This window comes from Aplysia californica, unplaced genomic scaffold, assembly GCF_000002075.1.
Source record: "Aplysia californica isolate F4 #8 unplaced genomic scaffold, AplCal3.0 scaffold00218, whole genome shotgun sequence".
NCBI classification, from domain to species: Eukaryota; Metazoa; Mollusca; class Gastropoda; order Aplysiida; family Aplysiidae; genus Aplysia; species Aplysia californica.
The window spans coordinates 990,431-1,007,536 of NW_004797488.1; the positions used below are offsets into that span (position 1 = coordinate 990,431).

The 17,106-nt window shown below is 40.1% G+C and overlaps 1 protein-coding gene across 1 annotated transcript in view; it reads left to right on the top strand.

Annotated features, from left to right (window-relative positions):
• The window catches only part of LOC106011934 (craniofacial development protein 2), a 15,734-nt gene extending 7,135 nt beyond the window's left edge, over nt 1–8,599 (top strand). The window contains exons 2-4 of the mRNA XM_013083216.1: nt 4,819–4,919; nt 7,798–7,971; nt 8,420–8,599. Of these exons, the coding sequence (XP_012938670.1) occupies nt 4,819–4,919; nt 7,798–7,971; nt 8,420–8,599 (455 nt within the window). The remainder of the gene's footprint in view (nt 1–4,818; nt 4,920–7,797; nt 7,972–8,419) is intronic.
• Nucleotides 8,600–17,106: the final 8,507 nt, after the last annotated feature.

The following is a 17,106-nucleotide window of genomic DNA, read 5'->3' on the forward strand; positions in this document are numbered from 1 at the left end:
ATTAGTACATAGTCACCTAATCACCCCCCACAGTACTCACAGTTGCACACTCATTCCGTCAAACTATAAAATGTGGCTGTCTATAGGAATTAATTAGTACATAGTCACCTAATCACCACCCACAGTACTCACAGTTGCACACTCATTCCGTCAAACTATAAAATGTGGCTGTCTATAGGAATTAATTAGTACATAGTCACCTAATCACCACCCACCGGCTCCAAGAAATTAATGATGCCCTCACCAACCCTTGTTCTTAGTGGCAATGCCCACTTTCTCCGCTTATTAATTCACAACATTGTTTTCGCTCATTTATGATTGTTTTTCTTCTTTGTGTGTATTTTTCTGGACTTGGGAGAGGAAGGGGAGGAGAGTTAGGGAGCACTTCGTTTTCTTCTTCTAATTTTAAATTATTGCGATGAAGGTGATAAGTCACAGTTCTGCGTGAGGCCAATGCCCGCACGCTCAGCACAGTCACTACTGTAAAAAAGCAAAACTAGAAGCACGAGCTGGAAAAAAAGAAGAAATCTACGCAACCGAAAATAGCGTTTCTCTGAATTTGTGTTCTACTTCCATTGATGTTATGTTAGTTATGTAGTTAGATTATATTATCCAAGTTGAAAGAGCTGCAGAGCTGACCTACCATAGAAATCTGCATCTCCCCTCGACGCTGAACGTCAACAATGAAAATGTTAAGGTAAGCACAGTAAACTAAATTTACTTTGGCTACAAAAGTCGCAGTTTTTCATTTCTGTGCATTTTATTTAATTAAGTTGATACTGATTTTGATTGATGGCATCTACTGTCATGATTTTGAATGAAAGCAAATCAATTACCGACTTTTTAAACAAGTTACTCTTTTTACTGTCTCTTAATTCACAGCCTTAGTTCCTTTGCCATAATTGTGTATTTACCTATAATTAACGTTTAATTGTTTACTCAATAAAAATGATGTGTCTTTCATTACGCTTTTGTTATTTTTACATCTATTTATTAAATACTGTTTTTCTGTAGTTTTTTTTCCTTAGAATTATTATGTCTCTTCAAAAAAATTTGAACTAATACCTATTTCTCAAATCCTAACATTTTCATGGCCCTTTCGGTGAAAAGAAAATCCAGCTCTCCATTGTTGTAATCGTCCTATGTCTCCATGGCAACAGGTGCCAACTTTGATATGGTAGGAGATAGGGGCCTTTCAGGGTTGAAGAGTTGCGGTGTTTGCAAAACACTCCAGAATGCCTTCAGCCAGGCTGTTTAGACAAAGGTCAGCGGTGCAGATACCGGATGAACATCAGGGGAACAAAGGGATGTTCCGCAATATTGTAACCAGCGGGACTGGGCCATCTTTTAGTGAGAGCTGGCAATATCTTATCCATCTGCTCCAAACAATTAAGGATGTCGACGGCTCAGTTTGGTACCCTAGAAGTACAAAGTTGTATCTGCTCAGTACCTAGGTTTGGGAAATTTGACGTAAAAAATGTTTTGAGCTTTTCATCATTTTAAGCTTTTTCGAACACATTTCTTTTGAGTATCTTGATAACGACTCCGAATAATATTACGATGTTGATAGAGCAGATAGCATTTGGTTTCAGACGTCATGGTTTTGGTGACTCAAAACGGACAAAAATGTCAGATAGAACTTTGTAATTACAAGGTAGCGAGTTAGTAGTATTCTGAAGTAAGGCGGAGATAACTGTGCTTGGAATTCCTAACCAGGCAATATTTACCTTTTGGTTGTTAGCACCTCCGTGGTGGTATGGGGTTAAGTGTTCTTGATAATATATTAAAGGGAGGAGCAGGGGACAGAAGTACCAATTTATGTTAGTATGTTGTCAGTATGTAAGTGTTTTAGCGCCAGTTTGCACAGTTTGTATCCCCGGAATTGAGATTGTTTCAGAGCGTTACCGGGTCTTATTCTGGGGTAAAGCTCTAGCTTGTAATGGACACAGCAGCAGTAGTAGTGGTAGTAGTTGTAGTAGTAGTAGTAGTAGTAGTAGTAGTAGTAGTAGTAGTAGTAGTAGTAGTAGTAGTAGTAGTAGTAGTAGTAGTAGTAGTAGTGGTAGTAGTAGTAGTGGTAGTAGTAGCAGCAGTAGTAGTAGTAGTAGTAGTAGTAGTAGTAGTAGTAGTAGTAGCAGCAGTAGCAGCAGCAGCAGCAGCAGCAGCAGCAGTAGTAGTAGTAGTAGTAGTAGTAGTAGTAGTAGTAGTAGTAGTAGTAGTAGTAGTAGTAGTAGTAGTAGTAAGATTAGTAGTAGTATTATTATTATTATTAATAGTAGTAACTGTAGTAGTAGTAGTAGTAGTAGTAGTAGTAGTAGTAGTAGTAGTAGTAGTAGTAGTAGTAGTAGCAACAGCAGTAGTAGTAGTAGTAGTAGTAGTAGTAGTAGTAGTAGTAGTAGTAGTAGTAGTAGTAGTAGTAGTAGTAGTAGTATTGCCATTATTATTATTATCATTATTATTATTATTATTATCATTATTATTATTATTATCATTATTATAAAACTAAAAAAGGAGGGGCAGGTGAACAGGGCCGCGTTAACTAAGTGCGGGGCCCTAGGCTGTCCATGAGAGGCGGGGCCGGGGCCCCTCGATGACGTTGATGCTACTACTACCTCATTGTAACCCCGTACTGATGGAAAGCTATACTGTAAAACGTGATTAGATGTAGACCTACCGGTATCCACCAAAAAGGTGGTTTAAGACGACGACAAGCACATTTATAGATCTATTTCTGTTACAAAGTATGAGGCAGCCGAAACCTATCAGCAGCAGCCACAACAACAGCAACAGCGGTGGCATCAACATCCTTCTCATCAACATCAACATCAACAACAACAACTGTAAAAACAACAGCAATGCAAACAACAAACAACAACAACAATTCAACAAGAGGACACTCTTTGTTGTTGAAAAACATTTTTTAAACGTCGTGTTTGCAAGCGCGGGGCCCCCTGAGGCGCGGGGCCCTAGGCTACAGCCTAAACAGCCTTACGGGTAACGCGGCCCTGCAGGTGAAGATATGATTATTATTAAGAGGTTCACGAGTCAGCCCATAATAGTGTTAGGGATCACAGAAGTAATTCTTTTTAATGATCCTAGCAAAGCTGACAAAACATCTATGACTAGGCAACTTTAAGATAAGATAAGATCAGACCAGATAAGATCAGACCAGATAAGATAAGACAAAATCAGATCAGATCAGATCAGATAAGATCAGACAGTCCTATAAATAAATCCCTGTTTCGTGGCTTTTGAGGAATGTAAAACACATGTAGATAGACATACAAGTTAAATTTGCACCTCTTTCATAATATAATTTCAATATGAAGAGGAAAATCATAGTTGACAATTATATAATATTATCTCGTCAAATCAGATGCATATCTAAAATCACATGCGGGGATTTATCACAGAGTAAGAATATAAAAGTTATATAGATTTTCTTATATATATGCATTGATGCAATAACAATACACTAAATGAAAGTATATTTCGGCAGCAACTTTATGGCAAAAAAAACTAATATTGTATTCTTCTTTGTTGGTATTTCATGGTATGTATCTGCTTGAGATCTGAAGATTAAAATTTGTTTTAATAGGGTGTGTGTGTGATTGGTCTTTAAAAAATGCTGTTAATCTATCTCTTTACTCTCTCTCTCTCTCTCTCTCTCTCTCTCTCTCTCTCTCTCTCTCTCTCTCTCTCTCTCTCTCTCTCTCTCTCTCTCTCCCTCTCCCTCTCTCTTTCTCTCTCTATGTATATATATATATACACACAATATATTATGTTATATGTGTATTATATAATTATATTAATGTATTTATATATATATATATATATACTTTTTACTTTATGTAGTTCATTGGTGCTATCAAAATCATGCTGACTTTCTGATTCGCTCAAACTTCCTTTGTCTGCACTTGTGGTTTCCTGCCCAGCTGCTAACACAAAACAGCAACACGTTTTCAATCGTGGAATTGTAAAAATAAAAGGGGGCACAATCTTATTATCAATATCAAAACTTCTCAATTTTCTTAAAAACAACATTCTTTAATTTTAATTTTTATGCACAGAAGCAGCTTGCTTGTTGTCGATAGTTATTCCATGATATGAGTTTTCAGTCTCTCCTTCCTCATTTTGAATGATTAAAAGTTGCAATTGGACTTTTTCCAAATCTCAAATCCATAATCAATTCACTTAGGTTTTTTTCATATCTAGTAAATAGAAGTGGTTATCATTTCGGTTTGCAAATATATTATCTTAGGCGTCTCTGTTGTCGTTCTTATTCGTTGTTTTAAGGCTTTGGAGATTGGAATCATCCTCAAATATGTTTTGTTTAATTCCCTTTTTATTTGTTTTTCTTTGTTTGTTATTTGCTATTAAAAGTATGGTCGCTGGTGTTGCAACGAGAGACTAGCCTTCGCTCACCCCCAGTCTGCTGAAGCGTGTTGCATGCTTGGCCAAATACACAGCTCACCAACTTCGGGGGTCGTTGTCGTAAATGCGTTCGCCTCGGGCCTCACGCTTTAAGTTTTAGAGCTTTAAAACGATTAAACATGGTCTGTTTACCTCATTATCAACAAACACTTCCTTTGCTTTTATTGCACTCTGCGACTTTGGTATTGTAATCGCCCTTGTGGTCACTTTGAATCGTTTCTTTACAGTTATGAGGTGGTCAGAGAAACAGTGGTTGTCAAAACGAGCATCAAAATATTTCAGTGTGTTGACATTCTCTCCAACTATAGCTTTTAAACATAGATCTTTCATCTGCGCTGGAACAGTGCCAAACGGAAACTTTCTCCCAATTTACTACAAAATCAACAGAGAAGCTGCCGTCAAGCGACAATTTTTTGGTCACACTGGTCTACCGTGTGCTTGGCCACACTAATAAACACGGTGGGGGCAAAGGAGAGATGTCGGCGGAGGTAAGATCTTCTCCTTTTCAGATCAGAATTGTTGCTTTGTTGACTGTAATGCTACTTTTTTCTGAAATCTTATTTTCCCCCGCTTCTGGCTCCTTCCTCTTTATCCTACTTTCATTTTTCTCCTCATTCAACCTCGTAACAAATGTATTTCCAGACACTTTCTCACTCTTACTCTTTCATCTTCCCGTTCTCTTCTTCTTTCTATTTCCCAGGTTTGTGCTTTTTCCAAATTTGTTTTTGGCCTTCGTGTCTTAGTACTTAGTGTCTAAGCCTCTGACCTATACCTAATGTTTCATCCACGGCTAGGCCTCGGATCCATACTCACTTTTTTCTCGCCAAGGCCTCAGACACTTGACGAATTTTTTCTTACTGTCTTACGTGTTCAGGCCTGGGACCTATGCATATCTTTTCTCATAAACAAAATTACGTACAATTTTTGTTATTCATTTCGAGACTTCAGATGTGTACCTAAATTGGTCACTTTAAAGCACAAGGGCGCTATCCCGAAAAATGCTGTTTTGATAAAAATCTAAGAAGTTTTTGCCCATTGTTCAATTTCTTTAAAAGACAAGGAGAGCTTTCCTTTTCCCTATAATCAAACAAATATACACACAAATAAAACCAAACTTCTCCTATAGGTAGAGCAATACCCACTTTTGGTGTAGGTCAAGATTTCTGGACACCCCCCCCCCCCAATCCCCCGATATGTGGGTTAGCCCGCTTGTTCTTTAAAGCGACCAATTGTTCTTCATGTTATGTGTTATAGATTATACACAATTGACTGCCCTGCTCACATCATTGTCACATCAACCAAAAACAAAAAAATCACGTACTGAAAGTCTCCAACCTTGAAGTCGAGCACAATCATCCGTTGTCAAAGGAGGTTAATGTCATTTTCATGTTTTTACTGCACAGTAAACCAATGAAGTTGAAAGTGTACTTTTCAAAGAGATTTCACTAATTTTCAACAGAATTCAAATTGCGTTTCGCTCCGAAGCAATGGCAGATCTTGTATCACAACCTTGGAGTTTATTCTTCTTTGGCTTTGTTACTGTTTTCAGGGGGCTCTCGTGGCCTAGAGGTTAAGGTGTTGGCCTCTCATTCAAAGGTCCCGGGTTCGATTCCGGGTAGCGACCAAAAAATTTTCTTCTCTAAAATTGTCTTCTTTCACATCCTTCCCTGCTCTCTAGCAATGTTCTGTTGTCTGCTTTCATTTCCACTTTCTGCCCCCACCCCCACACCTCCTTTGCCCCCTCCTCTGGGCTCCTGACTCTCTCTGCAGCCTTTCTACTGCTACTCCTTGGCCCCTCCTTACTGCTGTCTTTCTGCCACACCCCTGATCTTCTGGTAGGAAAGATCTACACCTAGCCTTCTCGGACAAGGGTGAAAAATCTCGGAGGTCCCGTGTGCAAATTGCGCACGTTAAAGATCCCTTGGTGGTCTAAAATCGATAAGTGTAGGCTTCGGCCGCCACCCGGGCAAAATTCAAAATTTCCTACCAACTGAAAATATTAGGTGTGTCCCGCGCGCTCATATAACCTATGCAGTTGCGAGCGCCTTAAAACACTTTACAAAAACAAAAAAACTGTTTTCAGAAGGATGCAGAAATAATAAATTATACAACCTTGTCATTTAATTGAACCCAAGAAGGCTGTGTGGACACATTTCTTCAGGTTCCAGTGTTCTATGGGCTGAGATTGCCGAAGAAGCTTTCAAAGAAATTCAGTATGTGTCCATTTTTCTAGTACCTTTTGAGAATGGGTCATATCTTCTGCATTCTGAAATTAATACTTAGTGGACTGTTTCCACCTTTTTTATTTCATAGGCCTACCTTATAAAAGTTATACTGGGGGCTCTCGTGGCATAGAGGTTAAGGTGTTCGCGTCTCTTTCAAAGGTCCCGGGTTCGAATAGGGTTAGCGATGGAACATTTTCCTTTCTAAAATATTATTGTCTCCTTTCATCTCTTTTCCTGCTCTCTATAATTTTCTGTCCTCTGCTTTCGTCTCCACTTTCTGCACGTCTGGGCTTCTGACTCTTCTTGCTGCCTTTCTACCGCTACTCCTTGGCTCCTTCTTACTGCTGTCTTTCAGCCACGGCCCTGGTCTCCTGGTAGGAAAGATCTATACCTAGCCTTCTTAGACAAGGGCGAAAAATCTCGAAGGTCCCGTGTGCAAGTTGCGCACGTTAACGTTCCCTTGGTGGTCTAAAATCGATAAGAGTAGGAATCGGCAGCCAACCGGGCAAAATTCAAGATTTCCTACAAACTGAAAATATGTAATGTGTCACGCGAGCTCATACCGTAAAACACTTACAAATAATGCTTATACACTTACAAAATGATTATATATATATATATATATATATATATATATATATATATATATATCCATCCATATATATTTGCGTGTGGGGGGGGGGGGGGGGGCGGGGGGCTTCGGTTGCATAGAAGTTAAGGTGTTCACGTCTCATTCAAAGGTCCCGGGTTCGAATCCGGGTAGCGACCGAAAAATCTTCTTCTCTAAAATTGTCTCCTTTCATCTTCTTTCTTACGCTCTAGCAATGTTCTGTCGTTTACTTTGCGTACGTTAAAGATCCCTTGGTGGTCTAGAATCGATAAGAGTGGGCTTCGCCACCCGGACAAAATTCCAAATTTCCTGCCACCTGAAAATGTTCAATGTGTCTTGCGCGCTCTTACACAGTTGCGAGCACGTAAAACACTTACCCCCCCCCCCCCCCCCCCCCTCCCAAAAAAAAGAAGAAAAAAAAAAAAGAAAAAAAAAGAAAGAAAGAAAATACAAAATAAGAATTTTAAAAAACCCTTGTACTAATGACCTAAGGCTGGTCAATTTTCTTTTCTGTTTTTCTACCTGTCGCAGATTTTCCAGCTGAGCCATAAACAGCGCCGGTCTGTGCAGGATGAGGTGGACGAAACTTTGTTGTTATCATGCAAGATGAAAATGTCAGAGAAACCGGAGCTGCTGGAGAGGCGACGTTATGCCTCCGTCATGATGAGAGACGTCTTCAACAATGAGCATAAATTAGATGGGCAGGTGATGGGTCGTGGGATAGAGACATTAATTGAGGGCTTCTGTTCAATGCCATTGTAGCAGATGGTGGCGATGGCAAGTTGGCAAAGGATGGCGATACTGGGGCTTTCATTTTCTGTGCCTTCCAGACAAGAGCTATGGGGGATACTTAGCGAAAGTTCCCTTGTGTTCCTCTCATGGATTGCACTTATAAAGTCAACCAGTATTTATATCCTTTGTTGACTGTCATGGTATTGGAGGATGAAGGTCATGGAATGTCTGTGTGTTGTGCACTTTTGTCCAGTGAGGACAAGCAAATATCATGACCTAGTGCCTGCTGCTGCTGGCAGAGCAGTATGACAGTAGCCAGACTGAATGATTTGTCATCTACAAAGACAAGGCAGAGCTTGTTGCCTTTGGGTCTGTATTCCCGGATGTGTCAGTGAAGTTATGTCTCTTCCATATTTCACAGGATGTGGAGCACCAGGTACGGAAATTGATGGGGAGGGAGCCTGGTGCTGTGAAAGCTGTCCTTGGCATGTTTATGGCGCAGGTCATGACAGAATCAGAGGCTAAGTTTGATGAACCGACATGTCGTGAGCTTAAGAATATCGTTCCTGAGTCTTTAGCTGGTTACATTCAAGAGCATTAGTGGTAAAAAAAAACCCACCTGTGGGCACCTTGCTGCAATATGAACGTAATGAAACTGCATGCTACCACAACAAATGCTCTTGAAAGTTATCATGCCAAAATAAAGAAAACGTTGCACGAGAAGCTGTCCTTGAGCAAAACCCTGGAGTACAATTCAAGGACTCCAAAATCACTAAAGCCCACACATACGACTTGTCTGACTCTACACCTCTGCAGAGGCATATAATGGGGGCTCTCGTTGCCTAGAGGCTAAGGTGTTGGTTTCTCGTTCAAAGGTCCCGGGTTCGAATCCGGGTAGCGACCGAACAATTTTCTTCTCTAAAATTGTCTCCTTTCACCTCCTTTCCTGCTCTCTAGCAATATTCTGTCGTCTACTTTCGTCTCCTCCTTCTGCCCCCACCCCCTCATTATCCTTTGTCCCCTCCTCTGGGCTCCTGACTCTTTCTGCAGCCTTTCTACCGCTTCTCCTTGACTCATTCTTACAGCTGTCTTTCTGCTACACCCCTGATCTTCTGGTAGGAAAGATCTACACCTAGCCTTCTCGGACAAGGGCGAAAAATCTCGGAGGGCCCGTGTGCAAGTTGCGCCCGTTAAAGATCCCTTGGTGGTCTAAAATCGATAAGAGTAGGCTTCGGCCGCCACCCGGGCAAAATTCAAAATTTCCTACCAACTAAAAAGTATTAGGTGTGTCCCGCGCGCTCATACGACCTTATGCGGTTGAGAGCGCCGTAAAACACTTTAAAAAAGAGGCATATAACAACGTCTAGCATGTCCAAAATTACTGGGGAGATTGTATAAAAGCTGTAGGCGCTGTCCGAATCCACTGACTATGACACATCCTCAGGGGCAAGTGCTGGTAACTTTGTGGTCACCTATGGTGGCAAGAGCTACACGACTACAAATTATTATGTCGTGCACTTGCAGCTCCTTACGTCATATGATGCGTCTGCCCTGTCACATTTTCGTGACCAGAAGATATTTGAATGTTGACATTGTTGAAGATGATCTGATTCCAGATTATTCCAAACTTGTCAACATTCAGAGTGGGGCAGAAGCAAATTGTTGTCAAGTGGATTCTGTACAGACTGTTTCTATTTGTACTGGAAAGTCTTTTTTTCGTTCAGCTGAAGGTATATATATGAGACAGCTGGGCAGATTACTGATCAGATGGTAAACTTTTTGGTGATTTGTGGTGAGATGGAATTTGGGGAGAAACTGCAGGAAGTGAGGTATATGCTTTGTAGATGGTGCTTGGAATGGGCATGAGGTAGTAGGGACGTGGCAGGAATTAGCTGGGAAGAGGCTGTAGGTTCAGATACTGAGGTATGTTCTTGGCCTCTGATTACCCGACTTATTAAGCATCGGTACAGGCCCAGCACCAAACAGTAATTCACCAAGTCCCAGGGTAAGCGTGGCCGCAAATCTCCTATGCTGAGCTGTCAGGGTCTGAGAAGACAACATTGTTACTCAATGCTGGTACATATTGTAGATCTATTGGTAGGCAGTTGATAGCTCTTAATTTTGACAAGCCATATGTGTTAATGATATTGTGTTGAACGCAAGTGTAGTGTTTGAGTTCCTTTAGCGTTTGGTTGTCGATGGCCAAGGAGGAATGGCAAAAAGCTTGATGACTCAGAAATGGGAATGGTTCAGTGTGAGGGGGTGTCTGATCTGGTTTCATTTTGAATGTGTTGGATACAGTTCTAAGAAAAGATCATTATTCGGTTTTGTGAGGCATGTTTTTCTTATTAGTTTGCGGAGGAGTGGGGGTTGAGTATACCAAGGTTGATCCATCTGATACTTTGGGGTCATATTCATGTTGCGCTACTAATTGTTTTTAAAATCTAAAAGCCAGTATCTTGATAACTACAACAGACATTGCTTTGATATTTTGCAACTCAAATAACAATATGCTGGACTGCATGGGTACTTTGTGGCATCAAGGTGGAACATACACTTAACAAGATATTACTGGCGAAAGTGAACCTTCGAGCACATTGGAAAAATAAGTGATTCTTTAAACCGTTATACAAACTTTACTTTCCAAGCTACACAAAAGTCAAAGACACCTTTATTTTCAGCTCAACGAGCCCTATCTTGGTACAAAAATTGCTTTTACATCCAAGGACTTTGAAATGTTCACTTGTGGTATCTATTTTATGCGGTGTCTCTACTCAGGTTCTTGTGTATAGTACTGTATTTTTTGTACATACATTTGCTACAAGTTTTTCTGTAATAGTGGAATAACACTCTGTTTTTTGTCGCAACAGAAGTTATATCCTTCTCTATATTACTACAGGATGCCAGCACTAAGGTGTGCGTGTGTGTGTGTGCGTGCGTGGTTTGATCGGTTTTGTTTTGTTCTTTCGTTGTTGTTGTTGTTATTATTTTTGGTTAGTTATTTTTTTCACAGCTTGTTCTATCGGTATCTTCATATAATGAGTACTTCAGTTTACTAGATCATTTTATTGACATCGCGTATCTCTAACTAGTCTACAAAGGAAATTACTGCTTTCTGGTAGAAAAGGACTGCTGTAGGTCTACTCTTTGGTTTTGGTAAGTTTTAATTTATTTAATTTTTGGCAATTTTTTGTCTTTTAAATTTTGTATATTTTGCAGTATCCCTGCGCTGATGGTATTAAAATATTGTGTTCAAACACAGTTCTTGGTTGGAACATGCGATAATGTAATAGTAAGTTTAAATTTAATCACTTGCCTCTTGGGCTCAAATGTTTTTTTTTTAAATTTTTAACCTTGTTCCGGGTTTTTTAAGGCACTGAACTCCTCACTTATGGGGAACTCAAAGTCCTATCACAGGTGGATGTTTAAAGCTTAGGTGATAACTCTTGCTTGCACTTACATGACTTAGCTTGTGTTGAAAGGGGAACTCAATCTGAAGAGTTTGATTTGTTGTTTTTCCGATTCAAGTATTTTTGAAGCATACAACACATATAACAAAAGTGTATAGCTAATACAGGACCCCAACAGTCATTTTGGAAAATCTACATGTCAATTAGCAATGTACGGTTGTGTACTCAGTGTACTTGTATTTTGTTTTACAATAAATATGTACAGTTATTTTCTTTGCCTTTTTTTTCTCTTCTTGACTTCCGCTTGTATCGTCTTCAAGGTCCAATCACTGCTGTAGTTGCGACAGTGATGTAATAATAAATAATACACATTTGAGGACGAGTAGGTCAAAATGAGTCGTAACTCGAAACCCTACGATCGAACTTCATGGTATGAAATTAAAGCATCGGAGGCAAGTCTTAGAATGTTTCTGTTGGGTGGCAAAATAGTTAAAACGTTTACTTTCTACAGTAAAAAAATAAATAAATACCAGACTTTGATTTTGAGTTTAAGCCCATTCTTTTAAAAAAATATTAGCTCCAGTATGACTCATTTTGACGTGCTGGTCCTCATTTAGTGCCTTTAACCAATAGGTGACTGGTTTTTATTCTAGTCAAAGGTTTGAAGGGGATTCTGTCTGTCCTTGGAAAAGGTACTTAACCACCAATTCACTTTGAATGGCTCTATTACACTTGGGTTGAGCTTTGCCTCTCCAGCCTCATGGTGTGGTGCTGAAGATGGGGAAATCTGAAGATGTAATGTTGTCGACAAATGACTTCTTGAATGTTCAAGTGGTCACACAGTCATGGACAGGCTCTACTTTAAATGTGCCCATCAATCCAACATGTGTTCTATATATACAGTAGGCCTATAGCACGTACAGATACACACAGAACAGCACATATTATAAGTCGTGCAAGCCTAGGTACGTTTCAGGTTTGGTTTATTTTGGTGGTAGGCTACCGGACTCGAAATCGTGAGGTTGCGGGTTCGGGGCTTCGAGCAGTGGGCCTGACGTTGTGTCCTTGGGAAAGGCACTTTACACGAATTTTCCCCATTTCTCCCAGGTGAAAATGGGTACTCAGCTTTTGACAGTGAAAGATCTTGTCAGTTTTTTTGTGTTTGAGCGCTTAACCAGCTGCTCGCACTGTTATGCTTCCTGGGAGGCTGAGAATGTTTTTGAGTGTTCTATGGTCTGCTGGGGTAATAATGATATAGTGTAAAGCAAATAAAGCTTGCTTTTGAGTGGGGATATGCGCTATAAAAATGCTTTTTATTATTATCATTTAATGGGCTGGTTGAAGGCCATTTTACATCATCAACAGCTAACAATAGTGAAAAACCCCCAGAAAAAACGAGCTACACTATGGAATGAAATGTCAAGAGCAGAGCGTTGTTTTTTTCTGATACCTACCGTTACTCATAATTGATTATAGCCGAATTTCAAGAAGATTTTTTTATTTGAAAAAACAACAAATTAAGGCGATGGCAACGGTAATCAGTAGTAATTCTACCTGAAGAAACAAGCGCCAAGCACTCGTGAGTCATTTCCCAACCCCATGCGGCAAAAGCCACCAAGGTCCAAGGTGATTGTATCGGCCTGCGAGAGTCCTCGCCTCATGCCCACACCGGGGTGGAGGTGAGAATATCGGGTCATGAGCTATTCTCGCCAGCGGACAGAATATAGGTGCCCTCAAAGTTATTCTTGGGGACTGTTGTGGTGTAGAGGTAACGGTGTTCGCCTCTCATTCACTATTCAGTGGGTCCCGGATTCAGAACCTGACAGCAATGTTAGATAATATTTTTCTCTGAATTGTTCTCCTTTCACCCCCTCTTTCCCGCTCTCTGGCTATGTTTTGTCATCTGCTTTCGTCTCCACTTTCTGCCCCCACCCCCACCCTCCTTTACCCCTACTCTGGGCTCCTGACTCTTTCTTCCACCATTCTCTTGCTACTGCATGGCTCCTTCTTACTGCTGTCTTTCAGCCACACCCTTGATCATAGGGTAGGTAAGATCTAACGCTTGGCTTTTTCGCTCGGGGAAGGGCGAAAAATTATGGAGGACCCGTGTGCAGTTAAAGAACCATTGGTGGTCCAAAGTCGATAAGAGTAGGCTTGGGCCACCAACCGGGAAAAATTCAAATTTAATTCCTACAAAATAAAAAATGTTTAATGCGTTCCGCGCGCTCATATGACCTTTTGCAGTTGCGAACGCCAAAAAACACTCACTAAAGCAAAAACAAAGTTATTCTGGGAGGAAAAGGGACAGTACGTCCCAGCAACATGTCAGGGATGTTCGAAAATATACTAGTGATCAGAAAAAAAAACACGCACCAAAACCGTGCATTTATTACTGTCCCATAAAACCTTTGTAACGACCGATTTTTATGTGTCCAGGTGTTATTATTCACTTTTCATTAATTTTACTGTAGATTTTCAAATCAATTGACATTTCATGAGAACATTTTGAAAGTCATTGTTTTGACGTGCTCTGATCTTTATATAATTTGGTACACAGACTTAACATTTTGTGTAGAGCAAAAGGCCAAGATCAGTTTAAGTGTGCGTTATTGTTTGTAATAATAAAATCTTGACGAGATTATCACTACAACCTATGAACGATGACTAGTGATTAGAATTAGAACCTCCATCGGGGAGGTTACAGTGTGTCTCCAGTTAGCTCAATCCACTATATAAAGTGGTTGCATGCAAAGAGGTTGTAGTAATATACAGTGTGACGTAACACGTGTCAGACTTGGGGGCCATCTTACCCTCATCGGTATGGTCGGCGTACCGTTATTTACATGAACAATCTGAGCCCCCACCCTGCTCCCCACGAGCTCTAGTATATCAAACACCACCCTGACCCCATATTTTAGTGAAAGCTTGTGGATTTCCTCCTAAGACCACAGAGACGCTCCACGTGAGTCTCAAAAAGTAATCACTCCCTGTTGAACTGAGCATGTTTTGCCCTTGAGGTTCAGCTTCCCAGAGTTGGCACACGCAACCCCCGTTAGTTCACGTGACGGACACCACAGGCACTAACTCTTGTACTAAATAATAATAGCCTCTTATACGGGGTGCCCACTACGGCTGGATCACCCGACTCGATCGCCTGGAACTGAAAACAAACACGTTTTTTTTTTAGGCGATCGAGTCGGGCGATCGGCCCGATCGGCCGTTCCCATCCGTAGTGGGCACCCCGTATAAAAACGTGTTTTTTTTTCAGTTTCATGCGATCGAGTTGGGCTATCGGCCCGATCCAGCCGTAGTGGGCACCCCGTATTAGGGATACATCCATTTTTTCCTGAAGACTGGACCGATACATGATTGCTCAGGGCCTGATCAAACACATGTTGGAACAAGTGCACAAGATGACAAGATGTCAGTGTCACTTTGGTCTTTTTACCCTAGGGGAGATAACTGCAGTCGCAATTAACTAAGATGGCCACCCATTGTCGAGGAGAAAAGTGACCATCTTACATGGATGACCGTCTTACCACACAGAGTCATTTTAACATTTTAAAAAAAAGCAAAATTATGCTGTGGGAAGTAGCCGTTTGTACAGGTGATTGTCGTACACAAATGGCCGTTAGAGCAAGCTCTTTTTTTATATAACGAACGAAACTGATTATCTTGCATGAAAATCTTCTTTCTGATCAAACTTCTATCTTTCGTAGCTCTCTTCCTTCTTTTTTATGTTTATTTTCTCTTGTAACACCTCTAATCGTTGGCTCTTATATGAGCGAATTGTGTTGCAAGTGCCGTAAAACGCTTATTAAGACATAAAGGTAGAGTTAAAGCAAAAGCAGTAAAGCAACGAACAAAACCTTTTAAAAAATAGTTTTCATCGTTAGGTTCCACTGTCGAAACGAGGACAGGGCATAATATTCTACTATAGTAAGCTAACGCCAAAGAGGGATATTCCTTTTACTGGCTTGTGTAAAACCATTGTAACTTATGGATGAACAAACCGTGTTTCAAGGTTGGAAGCCCGTCTCCTAAATTATCTTGTTTGTATTGATGGGAGTGTAAAGAACACCTGATGTGTGCTTCCTTCTGTATTTTATTTTTACATTTATCGTCATGGTCTGCGTCCCAAAGGTAGAAGTAGAAGACAGTCGAAAATCTAGCAGTTCGCCTTTTGCTTTGATCATTTTCCAGAAACAAGACCTCGAATCAAAGCAAAATTCATTTCTAAGGCATAGATCATGACAATTTCCGTAAAGAAGCAAGAATTTAAATCATTTCCCTCCTGCTACTACACAACAATATTTTTGTTTTGCATCTTCAGGCGCTCGTCTAAACTTAAATTCTGAGAAACGCATTTTTCCGCCGGTTTGGACATCTTTTGATCGAATTATGTCCATTTAAAAACACATTATTCTGTGTGGATTTTATTTTAAAATGTTGTTTAAAGGCACTGAAATTGTAACTTCAATTTCCAAGGACTTTCAAGCTTTGGAAGTCATCGAACTGTGGCCGCCGTTTTCTCGGTAATTTTACGTCTGACCTCACCTCCTTCAATTGCAAATAACAAGACTTCTTTTCAAATCAGATGGATATCTTTTATCATCACAAACAGGACAAATTAACAAACTTTAAGGGTACAGAGTGTACTAATAACTCCACACGCCCTGAAATTGACGAGCGCCTAATTCCACCGCGTCGTGACACATTTCGATTTCCTTATGTACTTTATCAACGAACAAGGAGAAGAAAAAAGTTGCTTCAAAAGATTGGACGTCGGCAGAAAATGGATAATTCACCGGCTTGCATTTTCTTGGTATCTAGCGTTTCAGAGCCGACAGGTCTTAAAGGTTTTCAATTAATTTGCTTCTTGAAACTAACTTCTCCTGACAGAGAGCCTGGGATTATTCGCAACGCGAAACATAATTCTCTCTTTTGATTCATGGCTCCCTGCTTTCTCAAAGCGACAGGAGGAAATCTGTCTAGAATTTTATGTTATAATAACATTTAATATTAAAGAATAGTACAGCAAATTAATGCACGGATGGTTGGAGGGTGCCACGGGTAGGCTGTAGTTCTTTACTTTTAATCTCTAGTTTCTGTCTATTCGTGTCAAGTTTTCCCAGGACTAAATGACCTTTGTTATGCCGATGTGCTTTTCTTTACTCAAACAAACAGTAAGTGGATGCTTTCGAAGGAATCACATGAGCTACTGTTACCATAAAAATGGTCATACAATTTTATAAGCAATGAATGCTTTAGAACCTTAGAAATGTCTGCCTGTAGTATTAATTATTTTAGAACAACAACAGATTCTAGATCTGTTATGTGACTTGTGTGTATATTTTTTTCTTGTGGCGAAAGCATAATTCTTGAGAGATAAGTACATGTAGATGCATTATCTATTCGATTTGGGCCCTGGAGTCTTCGAGATAGACACGGGTATTTTATTCTGTGTTTTTGGTCATTGGACCACTTCACACATTTTACAGCAGAAACGTCCGTATAAACAGTATAACGACGGTTCAAAATAAAACTACGTCAAATGCCATTTTGTGCGAAAATAATTATTTTACGTTTAATCAATTACTATGTTGCCGAACACATAGATCTAGTGTCAAAAGATGAGCACTTTACGATTACTGGTGCTGAAGTTGTTGCTTCTTTGTTGTTGTTGTTTCTTTGTTTG